We start from the raw sequence: 20607 nt of genomic DNA on the forward strand, positions 1-20607 counted from the left end.
GTCAGCTTGCCAAAAATCCAATTTCGCCAACCCCGTAACTCTCTCTCTCACACACACACACACCAACACTTTATTCGTTAAAATAAATGAGCTTGCGACCTTATTTTTTCTTCTTCCTCCTCCCCTCCCACCCACTCCAAAATTGTTCCCCAAGACTCCCCACCGGAGCCCGCTCTCATTAAGAATGTAGTACGATAATTAAAGGTAATCTCTTTGTGTGCGTGAGTTTGTCAGTGTGTGTGTGTGTGTGCTCGTGTAAGGGCACGTCGCCGTGTCGTGCTGTGAAACGGAGTGACGTGTGGAAGCGAAGAAGGCGCCATCTGTGGAGAAATAATTGAACCAAACTTGCCCTTCGTCACGTTCGCCAATAGTTGGGAGCAAATTGCTCTCTAGAGAAAATGGGAGGGACGTTGGCTTTTATTTTGGGGCATTGCGGATAGACTTTTGGAAGAAAATTTATTGTTTTGACAGTTCAATTATATGATTGTTGTTACCAAACTGAATTTTGGGTGTTTGTTCTATTCCTTTTTTTTGAATTTTTGAAATTTATTTTCAAAAATGAGTTTATTCAGAGTCACTGAGAGAAAAAAAAATCGAACGAAACTCTCGTCTCTCATTCAAGAGATGGCGGTGAAATGAAAGTTCAGTACAAGAGTTTCAAGAATCTCGGAAGTCAGACATCTAACGAAAACTATGCACACTTCCCTCACCAAAATTTTCACCGCAAAGTACAACCAGTTCATTAATCACAGATTTAATGGGGGGCGCCTCGTTACCGTCGTTGGAGTGGAAACGAAAATTTAATTTTCGCTCACTCTCTCTCTCTCTCTCTCTTGGTCTCCCACACACCTGATGCGCGACCTGCTCCACGTGGGGGTCACGATTTGCACGCGTGGAACGTGACAGCTGCCTAAGTCACCGCCAGAAGCCCGATGATGATGACGGCGCTGGTGATTAGGACCGGCTTCGTGATTTTCGTACCGAAAGTGGAATTTGAGCGGGGGCTGAACAGATCTGAGCAAAACTATTACAACGATTTATTTCAATTGGTTTCGAGGGAATCGTTGTGGCGTCTTTTGAAGGGATTAGTTTGGATGTGCACGTGTGAATACAGTACGGGGAATTGTGAGTGATTATTTAATTAATTTAGCGGTAATAAACTTGATCATTTATGAAAGGAATGGTTGTGAATATTTCAAATGAATTTTGTGAAACAGGGGAAAACCAAAAAGTATGACCGTCAACCAGCGCATTTCATACACTACTTGCTAGCTTTTCGAAATTATGGTGAATGGAGAAATCTGGTGAAAAGTACTCTCGAAGGATAATCAATGAGTGAGCAATATTTTCATGATACTCTCTTTTATTTGCCTAAGAAATTCTAGATTTGATTGTTTTGACAAGGTAGATCTGTCAATGTATTTCTTAGATCCAAAACACCCTAGAAATTATAATATCAAATTGTTTTGACCTGCATTCATTATGGAGAAAATATATACTCGGTATCTTTTAAGTTTCCTTCTCAAATCTTTTTATGACCATTTTTGCATCGCTGCCATCAACATATTTTTCAAATCCTTAAATCGTTGAATCTTTAAATCTTTAAATCTTTAAATCTTTAAATCTTTAAATCTATAAATCTTTAAATCTTTAAATCTTTAAATCTTTAAATCTTTAAATCTTTAAATCTTTAAATCTTTAAATCTTTAAATCTTTAAATCTTTAAATCTTTAAATCTTTAAATCTTTAAATCTTTAAATCTTTAAATCTTTAAATCTTTAAATCTTTAAATCTTTAAATCTTTAAATCTTTAAATCTTTAAATCTTTAAATCTTTAAATCTTTAAATCTTTAAATCTTTAAATCTTTAAATCTTTAAATCTTTAAATCTTTAAATCTTTAAATCTTTAAATCTTTAAATCTTTAAATCTTTAAATCTTTAAATCTTTAAATCTTTAAATCTTTAAATCTTTAAATCTTTAAATCTTTAAATCTTTAAATCTTTAAATCTTTAAATCTTTAAATCTTTAAATCTTTAAATCTTTAAATCTTTAAATCTTTAAATCTTTAAATCTTTAAATCTTTAAATCTTTAAATCTTTAAATCTTTAAATCTTTAAATCTTTAAATCTTTAAATCTTTAAATCTTTAAATCTTTAAATCTTTAAATCTTTAAATCTTTAAATCTTTAAATCTTTAAATCTTTAAATCTTTAAATCTTTAAATCTTTAAATCTTTAAATCTTTAAATCTTTAAATCTTTAAATCTTTAAATCTTTAAATCTTTAAATCTTTAAATCTTTAAATCTTTAAATCTTTAAATCTTTAAATCTTTAAATCTTTAAATCTTTAAATCTTTAAATCTTTAAATCTTTAAATCTTTAAATCTTTAAATCTTTAAATCTTTAAATCTTTAAATCTTTAAATCTTTAAATCTTTAAATCTTTAAATCTTTAAATCTTTAAATCTTTAAATCTTTAAATCTTTAAATCTTTAAATCTTTAAATCTTTAAATCTTTAAATCTTTAAATCTTTAAATCTTTAAATCTTTAAATCTTTAAATCTTTAAATCTTTAAATCTTTAAATCTTTAAATCTTTAAATCTTTAAATCTTTAAATCTTTAAATCTTTAAATCTTTAAATCTTTAAATCTTTAAATCTTTAAATCTTTAAATCTTTAAATCTTTAAATCTTTAAATCTTTAAATTTTTAAATCTTTAAATCTTTAAATTTTTAAATCTTTAAATCTTTAAATCTTTAAATCTTTAAATCTTTAAATCTTTAAATCTTTAAATCTTTAAATCTTTAAATCTTTAAATCTTTAAATCTTTAAATCTTTAAATCTTTAAATCTTTAAATCTTTAAATCTTTAAATCTTTAAATCTTTAAATTTTCTCATCATTTAACCATTTTTTTTTTTTGATGCAGATATTTTTTGATTAGGCTTAAACTTTGTGGGGGCCTTCCCTATCACCAAAGAAGCAATTTTATGTAATTGGTTCACCAATACAAATCTGCATTCAATTTTGGCAGCTGTTCATACAAAAATGGTTCGTAAATATTTGAAAATCTGTAACTTTTCAAGGATGTTTTGATCCACACCAAGTGCTCAGCAAAGTTGTAGGTATTGATGAGAATTATTAAGTTTTTTTTTAAATTTTTGAATTAATTTTTTTTTTCAATAATCAAATTTCCCAAAGCCTTATTTTTTTTATTTTTCATTTTTTTCTAGGCTTCAGGAGACAAAACCTCACATCTTTTAAGCCAGGAAGAAGTATAGACCAAAGTTTTGCCGACGAGTTCTGTTTTAAAAAAGTGATATCATGTACTTAAGTGATTTCAACCTTATTTTTAATTTAAAATCAAATTTGCAATCGAAAAGTATTTTAATTTTTTTTTTCAAAATATAGCTATTAAAAACTAAATTTTGTCCGAAAAATGTCAGTTTATCGATTTTTATAAATAGTGTCGTTGATTGGGCACTCCTGAAAATAAAAAAAAAATATTTCAATTTCGGTTAATAAACATCAAAGATTGAACCACTAGTTGCTGAAATACAGCGGATAAAAAAAGAAACGGTAAAATTGTTTTTTCAATTCTCACCTAAACAACCCACCATTTCCTAATGCCGATATCTCAGCTACTAATTATCCGATTTTCAAACATAAAATGTGAAACATTCCTGCTAAACATTCAGTATTACGCCCTTTTGAAATGTTAGTCTTGATTTTTTTCGAAGATATTGCAAAATTTCACGAATGTTTTATTTTAAAATTTTAATCTTAAAATAAAAAAAATCATAAAACTGGAATTTATCGGCCTAATAAAAAAAATATGATAAGTATTTTTCAATTTAAAATTAAATGAATGAGGTCAAAAAAATTAAGTACAAGATTTATTTTTTTTAAATTCGTCGGAAATTTTTTGGAATGGCTTAAAAGATTCTAGTTTTTGTCCCCTAAAAATATAAAAAAAAACTTAGAAAATAAAAAAATACGGGTGTTGGGTTACATTTTTTTTGTGTAAAAAAGCTTATTAAAAAAATTTTTTTCCGCTTACCATGTTTTTTAACGGTCCTAATCAAAACCTACAACTTTGCCGAAGACACCAAATCAATCAAAAAAATCCTTGAAAAGTTACAGATTTTTGAATATTTACGTACCAATTTTGTATGAACAGCTGCCAAAATTGTAGGGAGATTTGTATGAGTGAACCGATTACATAAAATGGCTTCTTTGGTGATAGGAAAGGTCCCCACAAAGTTTGAGCCAAATAAAAAACTATAATTAAAATCCATTTCTGGGTTTGGTAGATAATTGCTCATATTTATTAATTTATTTTCAAAAAAAATCATTAATTTGTGCTGAATTCACTTCAAAAAGTAATTTGTGATTGCTCTTAAAACTTTTTGCATCATCGCACTCTGAAACCACGAATCAAACGATTCCCAAGAAAGAGAGCGAAAAAAATAAAAGAAAAAGAAAACCACATCTCAATATTAAACAAATCTGACCGATGACAGATTTTTCATTTCAATTCTGCTCAACTCTTCGGCTGACTTGTGCGAAGTGAAATTTCCCAATCTGTTGGAATAGAAAGAGCAAAAAAACGAGCAAACATCTCGTTCTAGGACAGACATCAACCGGCACTTGGTGCAGCCACGATGAAGTTTTTTTTTTTATTTTTGATTTGGAAAAAAGGACAGTGATGTGAATATAAGGAAATTTTCAATTGCACATTCTCGCTTGAAGTTAAACAATTTTATTACCAGAACATGAAAATCGTCTTTTTAATCAATTTTTATAGTTAGATTTTCGCATCACTGAATCCTCGTTGATAGTTTCTTCCAGTGAGCACAGACGAGCGAAACGGCGATGAAATTCGATTACGATGTGCTTCCCATCATCGTCACTCCCGACTGGCGTGGTTCGTCCAGTTGCGCAAATCAAAGCTGACAATGATGAGATGCAGCTTTTCTGGTTTGAGGAAAGATGATCTTCATATTCGACGGGGTCCAGTTTTGATTTGAGTAGGAATCAGGGGTGTGAAATCAGAGTTTATTTTTTCAATTTTAAGAAACATAAACAAATTTGCATAAATTGCATAATCTGGTTCCAACATTCAACCCTGGATTGGACAGCTTACAGAGCAAATCCAATGCAATTGATGTTAATCCTGCAGATAGAACAACGTAAAAGCACCTTCAGGAGGATTTGTGCCAGATCATGTAGCTACCAGGATTTGCATGCCCTCCAATCTAGGACCAAAGGTAATTTTCAGCTCGAAATCGAAGGTATCACGTGCTGAAAACATGACCTCTCTCTGTAACATTCGTGCAAAACGTGGGGCCTCGTTTGAGGATTTGAACGGGGCATCAACGTCATGCTCCATTTGGTGGCGGTGGTGATGCCTACAGATGCTTCTGGCTTGGATGTTGGAGAAGCTTTCGTTTTCAACGGAGGCTTTTCCGAGCTCCACACATCAACTTCCATTCCATCCAAGTACGGGACAGTCCAAATCCATACGCGATGTGAGTTGGCCCTTAAACAGACTATAAAACAGTAAAATAATTCTCCGAAAAAAAGCAAATTTTCATTAAATTTATTTTATGTTTTTTTTTTATTTGGCTGAATTTTTGTGGATACTTTTTTTTTGAGATCTTTAGTACGTCCATACAAGTCTATATGTAAATAATCGAACCGTTTATTGAGATTCTTATTTTTGGTCAAATTCATTTGGCAGCGATGCCAAAAAAAAATAATAGAAAGTGATATAAATTCTTGGATTCATTCAAAGATCCCAAACCAAATTTGATTTTTTTTCTCAGACATTTTTTAACTGTGCACTGTTTTTATTTTGTTTACATACTAACTTTTTGTAGATGTCATGGCCCAGCTTGACCAACTCTTAATTTAATTTAGAAAAAGATAGAAAAAATCTTATAACCTTGCTTTAAGGACAATGAAAGTCAGTCCAATGATTGCGGAGAAATTCCTTCGTGAAACTACTTACATTTTCTGCCGCTCTCAAATGACAAAACGACCTACTTTTTATACGAAAAATAACAGAATCAACACTTGTATCAATGTTGTTTTTGTTTGAATGGTGAATTCACTAACCATCAAGGTTGTTATTCGACAAAATTATCGTCGATAATATTATTGTCTGACGATAACGGTTATCGTTATTTCGATAATTCTATCGGCGATAAATCATTTTTAAAATCTTTCAAAAATCAATTGATTCAACCATTTTATGTTAGATTATCAAATTATCAATTATCTTTTCCTAAGAATATATATTTTTTGAAATAGTTGTAAGTTTCAAAGTATAAATATTTAGTAAAAATTGTTCACTAAATACCGTATTTTTTCGAAAATATATTATTATCAAAAAAAAAAAACTAAATTTTGTATGTTTTTCACTTTATTAGAGTTTTTTTTTGGAAAATACATAAAGAATCACAAAATACCGTTACCAAATACTCAAATTTTCTTAATTTGCAATACGAATTAAGATTTCATATGCCTTTTTTAATTTATTAGTTTTTTTTTAAATACTAATATTTTTACAAATTACCATTTTTTTTTGAAAATTCTCAAATTTTCAGAAGATGCTATATGAGTATCAAGCGAAGCGAAATGTTGTATGTTTTTTCCACTTTTTTAAAGTTTTTTTTAAATACTGAAATTTTCACAAAGTGCCGTATTTTTCGGAAATACTCAAATTTACAAAATTTGCAATATGGATATCAAACGAATTGAAATTTTGTTTGCTTTTCAATTTATGGAGTTTTTTTTTTTTGAGAATACAAAAAAATTCACAAATTACCCCATTTTTCTAAAATTCTAAAATTTTCAAAATATGCACTATGGGTATCAAACGAAGCGGAATTTTGCATACTTAATACATACATTCAAATTTAGTATGCTTCATACAAAATAATGTGTCGTTTGATAACCATATTGCAATTTAAAAACTTTAGTTTCTTCGATTAAATACGGTAATATGTGAAAATTTCAGTATTTAAAAATACTAAATTAATGTGAAGATGCAAACATAATTTCGCTTCGTTTGATACCTAATTGCATATTTTAACAATTTGAGTATTATCGAAAAAATCGTTTTTTTTTTGTGAAAATTTTAGAATAAAAAAACCACAAAAAAGCTGTAATAAAGTGAAAAAGCAAACAAAATTTTGCTTCATTTGATACCCTTATTTTGAAAATTTAAGTATTTTCGAAAAATTACGATATTTTGTGAAAATTTTAGTGTTTGACAAAACAAATAAAGTGAAAAAGCATACACAAATTCGCTTCGTTTGGATATTGCAAATCATGAAAATTTTAGATTTTTCTAAAAATATGGTATTTTGTGAGAATTTTAGTACCTTAAAAAAACCGCATAAGCACACAAAATTTCGCTTGGTTTGATACCCATATTGCAAATTTTGAGAAATTTGAGTGGTGTAGGGGTAAGCGTGGTTGCCTCTCACCCAGTCGGCCTGGGTTTGATCCCAGAAGGTCCCGGTGGCAAATTTTGAGACGAGATTTGTCTGAACACGCCTTCCGTCGGATGGGGAAGTAAATGTTGGCCATGGTCTAACCTAGAGGTGTTAGGTCGTTAGCTCAGTCCAGGTGTAGGAGTCGTCTCCCTGGGTCCTGCCTCGGTGGAGTCGCTGGTAGGCAGTTGGACTCACAATCCAAAGGTCGTCAGTTCGAATCCCGGGGTGGATGGAAGCTAAGGTGTAAAAAGAGGTTTGCAATTGCCTCAACAATCAAGCCTTCGAACACCTAGTTTCGAGTAGGAATCTCGCAATCGAGAACGCCAAGGCAATGCTGTAGAGCGAATAATGTGATTTTTGATAGCAAATTATGAGAATTTTAGTATTTTCGAAAAAATACGCTAATTTGTGAACAATTTTGAATACATATTTTGCTTTGAAACTTACTTGATTTTCAAAAAAATGTATTCATAGTAAAACTTTTAAGAATTCAACATGATATGATTGAATTAAATCGTTTTTAGAAAGATTTTTAAAATTAGTTATCGTTCACAGCACTAAAAGTATTATTTCGAAAAGTTCAGCAAATTTTGCATGAGAATAAATTTTTGAAACGGGCATCGAAATTTTTGACCGATTGTTCCGACCAATTTCCCCTTTATCTAAAATGAAAGCTTTGGATGTCTTTACGATTTGTTGCATGATATGTTTTTTTATATTCCAGAAGTTTTTTCCTATTTTTAAAGTATTATCTCGTTATAGTAAATTTGTGGTTAAAAGTTTGCATAAGTGCTATCACATTAAAAAAAAACATAAAAAATAAAAATAAGTGAAAGAATCGAATTGACTTTTAGACTTTTTGTGAAAAAAAAATCATCACAAAGTACTTCAAGTTGATTGATATCAAATAATTTTGGGATTTTTTAACGAGGGGCATTTTTTTATTTATTTCTTATTTTCAAGTAAAGAGACAACAAATAAATTGATAAATTGATAAATTGATAAATTGATAAATTGATAAATTGATAAATTGATAAATTGATAAATTGATAAATTGATAAATTGATAAATTGATAAATTGATAAATTGATAAACTGATAAATTGATAAATTAATAAATTGATAAATTGATAAATTGATAAATTGATAAATTGATAAATTGATAAATTGATAAATTGATAAATTGATAAATTGATAAATTGATAAATTGATAAATTGATAAATTGATAAATTGATAAATTGATAAATTGATAAATTGATAAATTGATAAATTGATAAATTGATAAATTGATAAATTGATAAATTGATAAATTGATAAATTGATAAATTGATAAATTGATAAATTGATAAATTGATAAATTGATAAATTGATAAATTGATAAATTGATAAATTGATAAATTGATAAATTGATAAATTGATAAATTGATAAATTGATAAATTGATAAATTGATAAATTGATAAATTGATAAATTGATAAATTGATAAATTGATAAATTGATAAATTGATAAATTGATAAATTGATAAATTGATAAATTGATAAATTGATAAATTGATAAATTGATAAATTGATAAATTGATAAATTGATAAATTGATAAATTGATAAATTGATAAATTGATAAATTGATAAATTGATAAATTGATAAATTGATAAATTGATAAATTGATAAATTGATAAATTGATAAATTGATAAATTGATAAATTGATAAATTGATAAATTGATAAATTGATAAATTGATAAATTGATAAATTGATAAATTGATAAATTGCTAAATTGCTAAATTGATAAATTGCTAAATTGATAAATTGATAAATTGATAAATTGATAAATTGATAAATTGATAAATTGATAAATTGATAAATTGATAAATTGATAAAATGATAAATTGATAAATTGATAAATTGATAAATTGATAAATTGATGAATTGATAAATTGATAAATTGATAAATTGATAAATTGATAAATTGATAAATTGATAAATTAATAAATTGATAAATTGAAAAATTGAAAAATTGAAAAATTGATAAATTGAAAAATTGAAAAATTGAAAAATTGAAAAATTGAAAAATTGATAAATTGATAAATTGATAAATTGATAAATTGATAAATTGATAAATTGATAAATAGATAAATTGATAAATTGATAAATTGATAAATTGATAAATTGATAAATTGATAAATTGATAAATTGATAAATTGATAAATTGATAAATTGATAAATTGATAAATTGATAAATTGATAAATTGACAAATTGATAAATTGATAAATTGATAAATTGATAAATTAATAAATTGATAAATTGATAAATTGATAAATTGATAAATTGATAAATTGATAAATTGATAAATTGATAAATTGATAAATTGATAAATTGATAAATTGATAAATTGATAAATTGATAAATTGATAAATTGATAAATTGATAAATTGATAAATTGATAAATTGATAAATTGATAAATTGATAAATTGATAAATTGATAAATTGATAAATTGATAAATTGATAAATTGATAAATAAATTGATAAATTGATAAATTGATAAATTGATAAATTGATAAATTGATAAATTGATAAATTGATAAATTGATAAATTGATAAATTGATAAATTGATAAATTGATAAATTGATAAATCAATAAATTGATAAATTTCTGAATTTCAGACACTCAAGTGATCAATCCCAAATATTCGCCCACAAAATTCCGCAGTTCCCCAACCCCCCTTTTTACCAGTCAAACACAAATCACCAAGTTGCGGAACACGTGCACGAGCTTCATTCCCCTCCCCTCTAGTTCCTGGTGGATCCTTGTGATGCCGCGGTGATATTTACTGCCTGACTGCTTTTCTCGAGTCTTTGCTTTTCGAAATTCGTTGGAAAATTGCTCTTCATCGTGCCTTTTCCTTACCACCAGACGCAGTACAGTAATACCACGGTAATTTGACATGTTTGTAAGTTTAAATTGTGACAGTTCATAGATTAAACAGTGCCGTTTCATCGGGGTTTTACTGTAGTTTGCAATATTTTTGATTGATGGTGAGGCTTTTGACGAAAATATCATCGTCTCAAGAGGGCCTTTAATCACAAACTATTAAACCTGAAGCTTCCAAGACATTAAAATGCTTTTATTCTGCTCTCTCTTTCTTTCCCCCTCTCTTCCGACAGATAGATGTGGGGGTGACATCGAGATGGGCCAGGGGCTCGAACCGTTAACCGCAGATCTTTGTCTGTCCTCCCGGTCGCAGCCCCCCCAGCTTCCGTCTCGTGCTGAATTCTTCGAGCAATCGAAGAAGAGGAACGTGTCCGGAGCATCACCAGTTACAACTACCAGCGAGGCAGCAGCACAACTACAACCACTTCTTCTAGCCCGACGACGGAAACCACTTCCGGCGGGGCAGCAGCAGCGGCAGCGGTCAACGAGGTGGCATCAACCGGCCACCTTGACAGCTTCCGGCCGGCGGATCGGTACACGTGTCACCGTGTCAACGAGACCCACCGGGACGACGACTACGACCTGTCAGCGGAGGTGGTGGTGGCCACAGCAAGGGCAGCAGGGCGACACCCGGTCTACTCTATCTTTAATGCTACCAGGTGAGATTGGTTGAGAAACCAATTTGGAGGTTGGAAATTCTGACAGGGCATCGTTACCAGCAGTCAAACTGTTTATTTTTTAATCAAACTGTATTCTCAACCTTCCCAGATTTCCCTTCTAATGCAAACACGATGGAGTTCGGCTAGATCCCCACGCTCTCTCTCAAATGTGTCTGCAACAACAGCCTACATCAACAACATAGTGTCTCTCCCGAGAACACTACAAAACAACAACAACCGTAAATCAACAACATCACTACTACTGGCAGCACAACAACAACAACAACAACAACAGCAACAACACTTTCAAATAAACCGTCTGCCCTCCGGCGGCCATGGAACCGCCTGGTGTCCTCTCACAACAACAACAACAACAGTCTCCGTCAACAGCAGTTCAGGCACGTGGTGATGGGGAACGATTCCTGCCGCAGCAGCACAGTCTACAACAGTTCAGCAACCCCCGGTCGCCGCCTCCTACGACCGTAACGTCAACGATGGCCGCAGCTTCGGTGCAGCAGATTCCGGCGGCGGCGGCGACGTCGCAGCAGCCGCACCACAACCGGCTCCAGCTGAGCACGTCCCTGTCGGCGTCGCACTCGGCCGGAAGTCACCAGTCGCTGCTGACGACGAGCCCCTCGGCCAACAATCAGCTCGGCGGTGGTGGTGGTGGTGGTGGAAATGTCCAGACCGGGATCGAGCGGCTGTCGCGGCCGATGGCGTTCGATAAGGTGAGTGGATGATGATTCACGGAACTATACGAATTAGAGCAATATGGGTATCGGACTTCATGGATTTGGATGCCGGGCTTAAAAATTGTCTTTTCGAGAGAAGTGATCACATCTCGGAATAACCAGGATACTTCCTTTTTGATACTGAGCATAAAGATTTACATTTTGACTAAATTGGCCACTATCAAAATGTATGGTTTTCGATCCAAAATATGAAAACTGTCGTTAATATCAATTCGGTTAAATAAATATAGACTTTCTAATCAAACACTTATCTTCGTCATATGGAGAAATTGATGCTCGATTAAAGCTCCAAAAATACTATTTAGGCTATAAACTTATCAGCAACTGCACCGCCTCGAGTAAGCACTCAAATGTATGCCACTTACTGGCCAAGGCCAAATTTAATGCACCTTTGATCATAGTTTCTATTTTGCGAGACCATTTCTCATCATTTTGTTGGCACACACATCCACACGCAAAATGAGAGCTTAACTGCTTAACAAAAGTCGCCATCAATATCTTTTCACTTGCGCTAACGGTTTCTAAGCGCTTAAGATATGGAATTGCTTCCAACTACCGGCAACACGGTCTTTTGAACATTAATTATCCACTCACTTGAAAAATAATCCCGAAACATGTAAATAATTAGCAAGTGCTTTCGGAAAAACGAATGCGCCGAGTCTTTTGACACTTGACTTTTGACGACCCATTCCAATCGAAGGCTGAAGAAAACCGAGCGAGAAGCGAAGGCACATAAAAAATAAAGGGTGGTCACCAACACCACCAGCAGCGCCTGTTGGAGTGAGCCAGTGATGCCAGGAAATTTTCTCTATAAATGCTGCTTTTCGTGAGTGTTCGCTTAAAATTTTGTCAATTTTGGCAGCATTAAGCAGACCCAAAAGAGCGCTGGAATAAAAAAAACTAAGCTGAAAATAGAAAAATGGGCGTGGCCCAATGCATTCTCAACTGACTAGAATACATTTGGGAAATATTGATTTTAAAAGCTTGTAAAAGGAATAGAATAACTTTTGGTAAAAGTGAAAATAAACAGAAATGTTCACAAACAATGTTGCACTCCTCGTTGGTGTACTTGGTTTTAGTAAATTTTAAGAAATACTCCAGATTATCCAGCATCATTTCTGGAGTTTTTTTTTAAAAGGACCAATAAACCAAATTTTCAGTTTTTGCTTTTTGGGTGTTTTTCAATACCCCTGACTCAAGGCGGTTTTAAAAACACCCAAAAAGCAAAAACTGGAAATTTGGTTTATTGGTCCTTTTAAAAAAAAACTCCAGATTTGAACACGACCACTTATAAGACTTAAAATGGGTACATTGCCTTATTATACCAATTTTCGTGAAGCAGAAAAAATAAACTGAATATCTTTTGATTTCGATATCTCTTCGTGAGCGGTAAGTGAAGGATGCAAGACAAAATGTCGTAAGACATAAGGTCGAAAGGATAAAAAATCGAAAGCGGACAAAAGGTCGAATGAACAAAAGGTCGAAAGGACGAAATTCTGCCCAAGTACCCATATATCATGCATATTTTTGAAGAATCTAAATTATTTTTTTTTAGTTTATTCCTGTTGCAATAAAATTTGTTCAAACTTTTTCAATGTTCCAATGAGCAATTTAGTCTTAAGAGTTTCAACATTCTTACAAAATTATTTTATTTCTGTTATATTTTTGTGAGTTTTTCCATTTTTTTAAAACATGAACATTTCTTTTACGCGTAAAGACCCGAAACGTTTTGTGTTTAGTAAAATCGATGTATTTCAGCCAGTTTTCAACCGATTTGAATGCTTCAAGTTGCAACATCAAGGGGATTAGTGGTGCCATCTTTGATGATATGACCCACCCCGACCCCTTCCTAGACAAAATTAAATGTCTCTGAGCCAAAAATTTAGTATGATCGCTTGTCAAAAATTGGGAGACCAATAAATTTCAACTAATTTTGCACTTTTACCACTTTTGAGTTACACAGATCATCTTCCGGTCACGTTCCCGGTTAGTCCATTTTTTGTCCCTATTTTGGGTCTATTACTACTAGGATACGACCTTCTTTTTGCTTATTTTCAACCTACCTTCAGATTGGTTGAAATCTCGAAGCACGTGGCAAACTTTTTTGACGTTCGGTTCAGCCCCAACTCGTACAGTAGAGCCGCACAAATTCGGTCGACAAACATGCGAAATCATTCTGATGTTTTAAGCCACCAATCAACATAAGAATTATTGATTTCACTTGCATTACGTTGCATAATTAGCAAGGACATCATTTATATCATTCATTTAAGAGTTTCAAACATACTTAAACTTTTCGTGCTTGGCATTTCATTAGGGCACATAACTTTTTTAACCAAGAGTGTGTACCTTTCACACCTTATGTAAACTGTCATTTGAGTGAAAGGGATACAGTTTTGTTTACAAAAGTTATGTGCCCTTTTAAAATGTTAGGCTCCATTTGTTGCGTAGCCAAACAACAAGCCCGTAATATGCAAGAAAGACTGTAATATGTGAAAAGCGCACACACAAACTGTCACAGTTTGTAGAAGTGTCAAATGTATCGTAAATGTATCCATGCTCCCCGAGATGGACGGAATAATTTTAATCAGTTATTTCATTGATTTGTTGACAGTTTAGTGATTGTTTTGCGCTGGGATTGTGCAGCCCACCAATTAAAACATATTGCCGGTGGTTGGAGATTCGGGGGACGACCCTCATTCGTGTGCTGACACGGTGCTCAAAATACCGTTATTATGAAAAAATGCAATCCGAGATTTTGGTGTCTATCGATTCCTTACACCATAACGCACCTCTGAGCAAAAAATGAAAACATTCGCTGATGTAGTTTTCGAGATACAGCCCTTTTAAGATGTTACATCCGATTTTCAATAAGAAAACCATAACAATCGATACGGTTTCGGCATTTCAAAGAATATGAATTTCGAGATAATGACGAATTTTGCTTCATATGACCGTCAAGTAACTCTGGGCAAAGTTTCAGAAGGTTGGCGTCATCCATAAAGTATGTCACGCTCTAGGGGGGAGGGGGGGTCTGAGAAAGTGTGACATTGCGTGTTATAAGTATAGGGAAAGCGTGAAAAAGGGGGGAGGGGGGGGGTAAATTTTGGCTGATTTTAGCGTGACGTACTTTATGGATGAAGCCGTTTGCTGATTTAGTTTTCGAGATACAGCCATTTTAAAATGTTATTTCTAACTTTTTCTAAGAAAATCTGTAAAATCAATACAATTTGAGCACTTTAAAGACTATGCATTTCGAGATAATGATGATTTTTGCTTCATATGACAGTCAAGCATCTCTGGGTAAAGTTTCAGAAGGTTTGCTGATGTAATTCTCGAGATACAGCCATTTTAAAATGTTATTTCCAACTTTTTCCAAGAAAATCTATAAAATCAATACAATTTCAGCATTTCAAAGAATTTGCATTTCAAGATAATGATGAATTTTGCTTCATATGACTGTCAAATATCTCTGGGCAAAGTTTCAGAAGGTATGCTGATGTAGTTGTCGAGATACAGTTATTTTAATATGTTATTTCCTACTTTTTCTAAGAAAATATATTTAATCGGCGTTAAAAGTCGGAAATAGCATCTTAATACGGCAGTATCTCAAAACCGACATCAGCAAACCTTTTGAAACTTGGCCTAGAAATACTTGACAGTCATATAAAGCAAAATCAATCATTATCTTAAAATGCATAATCTTTAAAATGCTGAAATTGTATTGATTTTATAGATTTTCTTAGAAAAAGTCGGAAATAACATTTTAAAATGGCTGTATCTCATTTTTTGCTCAGAGGTTAATTTTTGAAGATTAGTGCTCATGTTTGTCCTCTCTTTAAAAAAATATTTTAAAAAAACTGAGAAATTTCTCTATGTTTTGCTTCTTTGAATTTTGTTGATACGACCTTTAGTTGCTGAGATATTGCCATGCAAAGGTTTAAAAAGCAGGAAAATTGATGTTTTCTAAGTCTCACCCAAGCAACCCACCATTTACTAATATCGATATCTCAGCTACTAATGGTCTTATTTTCAATGATAAAACATGAAACATTTGTGCAATTTTCCGATCTTTTCGAAAACAATATTTTCATTTCTAAACAAATCAAGAATAACATTTCAAAAGGGCGTTATATTCAATATTTTGCTTGTTGAATTGTCCATACAAAAAAAATCACAATCGCCAAACAAACCGCTGTAACAAATCTAGATTTGCTCAATTCCATACAAGTATTTTTTTTTTTTTTTTTTGGGGAAAGTCACTTGGACGTTAAGCGTTGATCAAACAAAAATATTGATTTTCAAATCGTCAAAACGTTTCGTTGATTATAACATGCCATATTTTTCTGCGTGTTCAAATCCTTCACCGATTTTATGAATTTGATACGCAAAGTAAATGCATTATGCTTATGCTTGCTTGACTGCTTGAAGAGACCTGTCATATACTTGAACGCAATTCCCGTGAATATTTAAACAAAGATTCAAATGTGACAGCAAACTACTCATGACGGCATCACAATGACCGTTATTCAAGCGTACAAATGGATATTGAAACAATTATTCCTTTTTCAATGCAAAACATTTTACAGGTCAAAGAATTACCTCTTTTCCGGGTCCTCAATGGATCAATTAATTGGCATTAATTATTAATTTTATGCTACATTTCGCACCCCATTATCAATTTAACGAGCAGCACAGTTCACACACATCCTTATTTTAAACAACTCCCGGCGGGTTCATTTTCGCCCCCAATCAGCAGCTGCAGTCCCGATTGCGGCTCATAAAGTAAGGGGGAGCTAATAATCGAATTAATCTCCGGCCGTAGCAGGCGTGATTTCTTGCCACTATTGACATTTCACTTTGTTTTCATGAACGCTGACATTTCAGGCAAATTCTAAGCTATGTTTTGGAAAGGGCGTAATTTTTGGTCGAAAAGGGACAAGTTAGCGTCGCGTCAACGCATTGCTACCTGTCAGCGTCGGGCGGAAGTTTCAACGTCAAGGCCGGTGACAGGTCGGAGGATTTCCGGTCGCGTTCATGATGACACGTGCGGTGTACACTCGGGCACGCACGTGTGTCCGCCGGTGGAGATTGAGCCCGGATGATATGAAAGTCATTTGACGGGGGGATTGGGCTCTGATTGAGGGAGACTTTTGATTGTCGGTGTGAAAAATTAGCTTGATTGACAATAAACACAAACACTGAACTGACCAAGATTGACAAGGTGACAACGTTTGTGGATGCATTTTGGACCTAAAAAGAGACAATTGTTATCACAGACACAAGCATTAAACTATACACAATCAGGGTTGAAATATTAAGAGTAACTTTGGAGGATTACTTTCTCAAAGCGATCTTTGAACTGGAATCTAATACAATTCAACACACAAAACTTCTCGTGCAACCACCAATTGGAAACTTGCCAGATATGTTTCACACTGATTACAATCTTGGTAGTTGTATCAGGTGCAGCAGGAAACTTTCACCGTGGAAGTTTTGCATTCTGAATGTGCAATTTTCGGTACGGATTTAAGGAGCTGATATTTTCACCGGGCCGTGACAAAGATGATGGCTTCGGTTGAAAATCGCACTCCAGCGAACGTTGAAGTTTCGGGGTGTAAAATTGTGATTTGCTTCACTCTTGCAGGATTTTCAAACATTTACAATTTCAGGACGGTTTGAAGAAAACATTTTCCTCAATGAATTACAGGAAACAATCCTCTGTACCAGAAACGTCCAAATTCCAAAGGTCACACCTTCCAGTTCACAAACCCACCACCAAAGGTTCCGCCACCGCATTGGCGAGGAAATCAATTTAAAAAGTTTTCCAGTTCTACCAAGCGGGAGGGACAAAGTTTTCACCTTTGTCCTGTGGAACTTAGACTTTGGTTCAGCTTCCTCCATCAGCGCGCAGAAATGCTCCGTGTTGGGTCCATGGCAATCGACACCTCGAATGGTCGTTGGTGAAGTTGGCGAAAGTTGATTTTGGACAAAATTTAAAATGAATTGATATGGATTAACCTTTGCCGAGAAAAAAGTATTAAGGTTTTATTTTCATTTTTAATGATGACACCTAGTTTGACACTCTCTTTACTCGGAGCTCACACTTGCTACCAAACGTTTGGTTTGAAAGTAAGGGTGAGTTCGGTGTAAAAAAGTGACAATTGGTCACTTTTTTCTGACATTGTCAAACCAACGGGGTGAAAACTAAATAGTGTCAAACGAAAGAAGTAACCAACCATTGGTTTGCCCATAAAAGTTTCCATACATTTTAAGCAGCTATCCATACAAATATTGTACGATAATTATTCGATAATCATTATATAGAGAAGGAATTTTCTGATCTGATTTCTGAATGATTTCGTAGAAAATCCACAAACGGTTATTAGCCCAAATTTTTGTTCATTTTTTTTATGCTTTCCTTGTTTTAGGAGGTTATTGAAATGGTAGAACAATGCGTCTGGGACATTACAAAAAATAACTGTAATTTGGAGGCAGTGTTGTTAAAATTTGAGTTTTGCCTCCTAGAGCAGTTCTCTATGAAATCGGTTTTTAACGTTTAAAAAATACCAAACATTCAATATTACGTCCTTTTGAAATGTTAGTCTAAATTACAAAAAAGTTTCGTGAAGATCGGAAAAATTTACGAATGTTTCATATTTTAAATTATGAGTTGTTTCGGTGAGACTTAGAAAACATCAATTGGGTACTAAAGCCCTATGTTAATTAAAAACCATTTCTAATCACTTTTTTTCACCTTAATGCAAAAAAAGAACAAGACAACATTTTTTCTATGGATCAACTATGATATCCCCATGGAGCGAGCTGTCAAGAAAACAGTAAAAAAAATCATGGTAAAATTTCATCTTAAGGTGAAGCCGTTGATCGTTTTTGAAGAAAATTGATCATCACTCTAAAATGCGCTGTATTAAATTTAATTTAGCGAATCCCTGCACCAAAATGAATCAGCATGTGCCGGTTGTTGCCTTCTAGAAGCCACTGAAAGAATTTTTGGTCTAAATCAAATGTGTTTCAAAAGTTATTTAATTTTGTGGTACAATCATTGACGTCCTAGTTGGTAATCATTGATTAATGACGATTTCCATAACTTGGCAAGGAATGGGATAATCGTTACCAAGAGGAATCAGCGTGTGTAGGGCACAGTTCTGAACAACTTGTAGAAGGAATTTAATCAAAATATTGATAGCGACACAAAATTTATATCATTGAACGGATAATCATGGCAATGATGGAAGTCTTCACGTTAAAAGGAGCACATCTTTTATGTCAGAAAAAAGCTTTAATTTTACCTCTAATAATATGTAAATTTACATCTGGCAGACGCTAGGAAAAAATATATGTAATCCCAAAAAATATCAAACCGGCAAAAGTTATACCTAGCTTACTAAGTCCGCGCCCCAACCCGCACGGCCATCTCGCCGCTCAAAGCCAATGTATCTCTATGCGTTCCGTGCATTGTATACTGTATTTACTGTATATAGGGTACATATACGATATACGGGATACGTAGAGGTAGATTGGCTTTGATAGTCCAGTTTGCACAGCGGTGAGATGGGGACCATCCATAAACCACGTGGACACTTTAGGGGGGGGGGGGTATGGCGATTGTCCACGCTCCATACAAAAAAGATTTTTTTTGTATGGACAATTGTCCACGAGGGGGGGGGGGGTTGAGATTACCAAAAAAAGTGTCCACGTGGTTTGTGGATGGTCCCATGGCCGTGCGGGTTGGGGCGCGGACTTAGTAAGCTAGATATAACTTTTGTCGGCTTGATATTTTTTTGGGATTACATATATTTTTTCCTAGCGTCTGCCAGATGTAAATTTACATATTATTAGAGGTAAAATTAAAGCTTTTTTCTGACATAAAAGATGTACTCCTTTTTAGATGAAATTTTACCATGATTTTTTTTTTACTGTGTAGGGCCTTTTCTGTCAAGAAGGACCGTGAAGAAAATTTTTAAAAATTGAATTGAAAATCCATTTTAAATTCTTTGCGATCGTTCAAAAGGTCATTGTACTCAGCAAAATTAGCTTTATAGTTAATAATATCACAAATTTTAGCTTAATTTTAGGACCCAATATTCCTGTTTTTAAATATTTTCTTGGCAATATCTCAGCAACTCAAGGTCATATAAACAATGTTTAAAAAGCAAAGTGTAAAGAATTTTCTCAGCTTCTTAAAAATATTTTTTTTAAAAGTGGGCAACAATGACCACTAATTTAAAAAATTAATAATTGCGATAAAAAATAATAAAAAATGGCTATAACTTGAAAACGGTGCACTGAATCAAATTTTCACTTAAGTATTTTTTGAACGCAAATTCGAGTTTACATCGAAAAATGAAGTTGAAAATTATTCGATTTTTTGAAAAAATCAGTATTGATTCAAAAAATCATAACTCGGTCAAAGATTTTTTGCACATTTTGGAAATTTCTGAAAAGTTGGCATTTAATGTCCACCAAAACATATCATAATATAAAAAAATAAATAAAAAAGTGTTTTTTTTTGCAGATCAAGTTTAAGTGAAAAAAGTGAAATTATAAATCACCATTTTTTACCGTGTATCATTTTTTTCCATGTAGTCCTTATCTATACCTACAACTTTGCCGAAGACACCAAATTGATCAAAAAAGTCCTTCAAAAGATACAGATTTTTGAATTTTCATAAATCACTTTTGTATGGGCAGCTGCCAAATTTGTATGGAAAATTATATGGCCACACTAATGATGCAAAATGG

At 32.8% G+C, this 20607-nt stretch overlaps 1 protein-coding gene across 1 annotated transcript in view; it reads left to right on the top strand.

Moving 5' to 3' along the window:
• Positions 1–20607, top strand: part of LOC120418633 (uncharacterized) — a 187981-nt gene that overhangs the window by 122266 nt on the left and 45108 nt on the right. The window contains exons 3-4 of the mRNA XM_052709796.1: positions 10667–11092; positions 11202–11820. Of these exons, the coding sequence (XP_052565756.1) occupies positions 11428–11820 (393 nt within the window). The 5' untranslated portion in view covers positions 10667–11092; positions 11202–11427. The remainder of the gene's footprint in view (positions 1–10666; positions 11093–11201; positions 11821–20607) is intronic.

The sequence above is a fragment of the Culex pipiens genome, chromosome 1 (genome assembly GCF_016801865.2).
Source record: "Culex pipiens pallens isolate TS chromosome 1, TS_CPP_V2, whole genome shotgun sequence".
Lineage (NCBI taxonomy): Eukaryota > Metazoa > Arthropoda > Insecta > Diptera > Culicidae > Culex > Culex pipiens.